Below are 5,898 nucleotides of genomic sequence, written 5' to 3'. Positions count from 1 at the left end.
GTGCTTCAAGAGATACAATTGAGCTTCCATAGGTAAATTCAAGTTTGATGTCAGGAAAGTTTCCTAATGATCAAAGCTTGAGGGGCAGCTAGGTGGCACAGCAGATAGAGCCTCTGGACTTGGAGTCAGGAGGACCTAAGTTCAAATCCAGTCTCAGACATGTAACACTCACTAACTGTGTAACTCTGGGCAAATCACTAAACCCCAATTGCTTCAAAAAAAATGGAAATAAAAAAAGCTTGAAAGTGGAATGGATTGGTCACCTTCACCGGACCCCTCCTCACTGGTGGTCTTCCAGAAGACAGTGTTACCACTCGTCAGGTATGTTGAAGTGATAATTCCTTCTGGAGTATGGGGTTGTTGAGATCTCTTCCAATTCTAAAATTCAGTGATCCAGTGATCTCCCCATGTAGGGGAAAGGAGGACATAGACAAGAATCACACTGCATGAGAAGGCATGGATAAGTCTTGATCTGTCCTATTGGATAAAGTATCCAACATCCAGGAGGTCCCAGATCCATTGAAGTTGGAAGTATTGAAAATAAAAATAATGATAGTTAATTATTTATATACTTTAACATTGGCAATATGTATTGTCTTGTGTCAACCCTACAATGTAGGCAGTGCAGTTGTTATTATCTCTATTTTACACATGAGGAAATCGATCTCAAGCAAGTTGAAGTGACTTGTCCAGGGTCACAGAGCTAGTGAATGTCAAAGGTGGCATTTGAATCTAGGCCTTCCTGACTCCAAGCACTTTATTCATTAGATAGTATTTAAAAGTCTGTGTCACAAGGAGGACTTTATTGGGAAGTGTTTTGTTAGAGCATTAAATTATTGGAAGATGTGTTATAAAGTAGCTATCTTATGAGAAGGACTTTGTTATGAGGAAGGTTGTATCACCCATCGCCAAAGTTTACATTACCGAGAGGACTGTTTTTATGAAGAATGAAGTTGTGGGGAAAATCATTCTTTTAAAGAGAGATAGAAATAACATATCCTGCTTGGGTAAGATCTGCCAAAGATCTTATACTCAGGACTTTTCCCCCTGGATTTTTCTCCTTCTTCCTCCATGCCTCCATCCTTGGGTGGCCCTTTCCATCTTTCTCCCTTTCATTTTGGGAGTGGGTTGTTTCTGAGGGCCTCCCGCAGTGGCTCTCCTCTCCAGGTCACCCTTACATCCTCCTTCCCTCCCAGGTTCCCCTCCCAGCACGTGAAGTCCTTGAGGCTCTGGTGACCTCAGATTGAAAGTCCTTTATATAAAACACACACACACACACATTCAACCTTGCAAAGGTTCTTTTTTTTTGTGGTTTCATTTCATTTGTTTATTTCTAGTTTCACACAGGCAATAAGATAACTGATTAATTAAAACCTCTTATTTACATTACAAATTGTGTTCTTGGCTGTCTCACTATATATTATAAACTCTGCAGTAATATAGATTAATAATAAATTTATTTTAAATATGTGGAAGAAAAATAAATTATCATTTTGCTGTAATGTCATATAACAGTTTGGGAGGCAGAAAAGCCAGTCACAGTCTAATTAATCACCCTCTTCTTCCGCCCTTTCTCTACCTCCTGGCTTTGATTGGCCCCACCTGACTCAGCGGACACAGTGAGGTAGCAGGTTTTGAAATACAGTACTGTATAGACATATGTCAGGGACCATAAATGTCCACTGGTTTTAGTGCCCACACGCTGAGTCTTCACCTCTGCGGCTAGGCCTACTGAAATAGCCCCTATCTCCAAGACATGAAGGAATAACTGCTTTAAATAATACAAAACAATAAATAAGACAAGAAGAAATGTCCCTAAGTTGCTCTCTTAGACCTAAAGAGCAACAGGGTCCTGTCAGAAAAGTGTCCCCTCCTCCTGGACTGCCCAGCTAGGAGAGGGTAGTGCTGGGTAATACTGCCAAATCAAACGAGAAATGCACATCTTTTTTGGTTTTGGTTTTGGTTTTCCAAGCCACAGAGGTCTAAACTCCTCCAAGCCAGGCTGGGGCCAGCCAGGGCTCTTGTTTGTCAAGTCCAGAGCAGCTGGAAGCTGTGTCCTAGCTGGTAGTGGGGAGGTCTAGACGGGAGCAGGGCTGAGGCTCAGTAAGCTTCAAAGGAACCCCTTCTTTGGGAAAGAAAGAAGCCCTTTGGAGACCTGAGAGCAAAGAGTAATCTGCCTTCAGTTTTCCTGAGATGGGGCAGTGCAGGCTGAGGGCTAAGCTAAGCAAATCTCTCTTCCCCTTCCCTTCCCTTTCACATCCCTCCCCCTCCCCTGCCGATAAATGTGCCTAAAGTGAAAGTTAGTCTGTAGGATGAATCTTCTATCTGGAGATGTGGGCTTGGGCTCTCATTCTTTAGTAAAGATTCCCAGACTTGGTTTGAATATTCCATCTCTATTATTCTTCAACAAAAAAGTATGTAGGTCCTTCAGAAACCTACTCAGCTGGATCTTGGTGTCTTGAACCTCGAGGCAGGTTTCCTGAAAGAAAGAAAAACCTCCCTTTAGTGACAGTCCAAGAATGACATCCCTCTGGCTGGAGGAGCCTGGAAGGCCGCCCCCCCCAACAGTCTCCCAAGTCTGATGCAGGCCCTTCTGGAGAGTCTGGGTATGTCAGGGGTGGCCAGGGGGTCTTCCTGGAGCCCCGGGCAGGGGCCTAGAACAAAGTGTGTTTTGGATACTGGAAAGTAGCCCAAGGAAGTGAGGCAGACTCCTAGAAATAATCCCATGAGATGGACAGACTTACATTCCTACTGCTGTTGCCCAGAAGAAACTGCATGTTTCTCTTAAGCGGTTCAATTTTCGGGCAGTTGGTAATGTTATTTAGGACTTCCAATGCTGCACAAGGCTGTGGAGGAAAGAGGCCCAGGAGATATGAAGCTCTTTGATACCTGGAATTCAGACCCTGATTTTCTTGACCTTGCTTTTCTTAAGCAGCAAGGGCAGCCCCCTGGGGACGCCATCTCTGAGGGGAAAGGGGGCTATCCTCCTAGGGGCAAGCGGACACAGCATAATCAGCCCCTTGGGCATCATTATGATGACCTACTTTAGGACAATTCATTCCATTTCCTTGGAACTGGGAGGAGAATGGCCCTGAGTGCTTATGACTGAGGAAAGCTCGGTTTTTAAAGAAAAGAGTTGAGGAGAGAGAGGAAGGGGGAAGGGAGGAAAAGGGGGAGAGAGAAAGAGAGGAAGAGTGAGAGAGGGAGGGGGAGAGAGAGAGGAGAGAGAGAGAGAGAGAGAGAGAGAGAGAGAGAGAGAGAGAGAGAGAGAGAGAGAGAGAAAGACTGTGCCAAAGATCCCCTTAGTAACACAGATGGGATATACAATGCAGGGTTTTTCAGCCTCAGCAGAAGGAACTTGGTAAATAAGAGGAGCTAAGACATCAGGTAAAACCCAGAGCTTTTAAACTGGAAATTCTGGAGGGGAGGAAAGTCAGCCTAGGGGAACAGTCTAGGGATACTCTCGTTATTATTGGTGGCAATATTTCATCTGTCTCTCTTACCTTTTCCTTTCTAAAGTTGACTTGCCATACCATACTTGAATTGCAGGATAGCTGAGGAAACAAAACAGAATTCTTATTAGGAGATGCCCTGAAACAGGGCTCAGCCTCCTTTACCCCTTGCCCAAGGCATCCTGTGTCAACGGTCTGGCTGACCCTCACCCCAGCTCCATGGAATTGGTCTCCTTGCTAGGGGAGGTGGGAAAATGACTCTTATTTGGCCTCTTAGTGTCTGTCTAAATGCCCCTATTTTCAGTGCTCCCACTACTACCTGCATCTACCCCTTCCCACCCCTCACCCCCTGCCGTGGAAAGAATATAAGCTTTGGAGTCAAAAACCTAGCTTGGAAGGCCTTGGCTCAGCTACTCTGTAGCTCTATAACCTTGAGCAAGTTACATCCTACCTTTGGGCATTAGCTGCCTCGGTTGTAAAATGAAAGGTTTGGATAAGATGAGCTTTAAAGCTTATGAACCTAAGATCCTGGACTTCACATTCCAGGCCTATTGAAATCCCCTTCTACCTCTCTCCAAGCTGGCCCCAAAGGCAGTCAGTTGATCTTTGCCAGTGCAAGTAGTGGAACCTAAAAAAATCAGTAAATACTCATATACTGTGGCTACAGTTTGTTTTGGGAACCTTAATGAATCCCCAGTTCATTCTCTCAGAGTTTCAAGTTTACTTCTACTGGATCAGCTGATTGAGTGAAAGGGGTGATGCTTACAGCAGAACTAACATGTCAAAGATAATGTTCCCAGCATGGGTTTTTGTCTGTGGTTGGCACTTTTTACCCATAGGTAATATTGACCTGGCCCTATTCCTGGTGGAGCTTCTTCTCCCAGTAACCCAACCAAGCATGTCAAGCCAGGCTGCCTATTCCAAACTCCATGAGTCACAGAACACATCCCACCCCCTACCACAAATATATTGCCCTGATCACAGGATGATCACAGACCCCTCTCCACACACTCACCTGTTTTGGGTTTGTATTTAGAGAATGAAGCTGTAAGATGACTTCTTTCATGGTATCATTTTTGTGGATAGGACTGGAAGAGACATAGCCTTCCAGGCAGGTCAAAAGTATGATCCCCTTCACCCACAGAGCCATGCCTATCCCAACCTCCATCCTGATCTTTGTGACTCGGTAGAGGAAGGGAAATGTCTTCTGAAGCTGGAGCTGTGGTGACCCCTCTGTCTAGCAGTGACTTTTATAGGCAGAGGTAGTGACATGTGACCTCTGCCTCCATTCTGACAACTGGCAAAGAGAATCTAGAAACCACATCTTTTTTTTCAAATAAAAATCATTTATCTTGATTTTACTCTGCGGAAAATCCAGTGTCCCATAAAGGAAAATGTTTGATTTCTTATGGAAGTATTAGAAAGAGGTATTTCAAGAAAAAGTTTCCATGGGTGACACTTACTTTTTTCCAGACTTGGGTGCCTAGGAGCAAATACCTCATTAGGGTATGTGACTGAAGGACCACTCTGGAGGTGTGACTTGCCTGTTCTCAGGGCAGCTGGGTGTCATCATTAGCTTCTTCTCTGTTCCATTGATGTCACTTTGACCTTCTCATACTCCTTCTGAATTAACCTCCCATGATCTTCAGCTGATGCTCATGTATTGTTCAGTGTCCATGAAAGGATGCTGATAAAGCTCATATCACAGAGCCACACATCTGAAAAGACTTGGGAAGTCATTTGGTACAGAACTGCTCCCCTACCCCAACTCCTCTATCACTAACCTGTACCCCTTCTTTGGGCTGGCAGTATATAAGCCGGGTGGCACAGTGGACCAAGTGCTGGGTCTGGAGTTAGGAAGATTCATCTTCCTGAGTTCAAATCTGGCCTCAGACACTTCCTAGCTGTGTGACCCTGGGCAAGTCACTTAAGCCTGTTTGCCTCAGTTTCCTCATCTGTAAAATGAGCTGGAGAAGGAAATGGCAAACCAGTACCTTTGTCAAGAAAACCCTAAATGGGGTTATGAAGAGTTGAGTATTATCTTTAACATTTAGTTCTGCTATAACTGAACAACAACTGAAAAGCTATTACAAGAGGAGGAGAATTTTTCTTGTTTGAAGGAGATTCTACAGCCTTGTCAAGGAATTTTTCATTATTCTTAAACCTAACTCCTTCCTTTCACTGTAAAGTTAACTCTTGCCTTACAAGACCTAGAAAAAAGGTGGAGACAGCTTCTGTACATATGGTGTCAAAGCCTTGGACTAGGAGTCAGGATCCTGGGTTCTAGACCCAGTTTTTCAGTGACTTCATCTTTCTGGGCCTCAATCTCCCCAGCAGCAAAATGAGAGGATTTGGGCTAGAGGGTTTCTGAGTCCTTTCTAGCTCTTAGATTCTGTAGTTCTCTGAGGATCCTGCCAGATTCTATGGTCAGAGATTTAGAGCTGGA

At 44.4% G+C, this 5,898-nt stretch overlaps 1 protein-coding gene across 1 annotated transcript; it reads right to left on the bottom strand.

Annotated features, from left to right (window-relative positions):
* Positions 1-2,274: 2,274 nt before the first annotated feature.
* IL13 (interleukin 13) lies at positions 2,275-5,506 on the bottom strand. Its single transcript, XM_078149087.1, has 4 exons — positions 4,468-5,506; positions 3,504-3,554; positions 2,745-2,846; positions 2,275-2,479 (listed from the first exon to the last, which is right to left on the bottom strand). Exons 1-4 carry the CDS (start codon positions 4,618-4,620, stop codon positions 2,348-2,350), a joined length of 438 nt encoding a protein of 145 aa, XP_078005213.1. The 5' UTR covers positions 4,621-5,506; the 3' UTR covers positions 2,275-2,347.
* Between the last annotated feature and the right edge of the window lie 392 nt (positions 5,507-5,898).

The sequence above is a fragment of the Phascolarctos cinereus genome, unplaced genomic scaffold (genome assembly GCF_003287225.1).
Source record: "Phascolarctos cinereus isolate Bilbo 61053 unplaced genomic scaffold, phaCin_HiC Scaffold_2;HRSCAF=192, whole genome shotgun sequence".
NCBI lineage: Eukaryota > Metazoa > Chordata > Mammalia > Diprotodontia > Phascolarctidae > Phascolarctos > Phascolarctos cinereus.
This window is presented reverse-complemented; position numbering and strand designations above follow the sequence as displayed.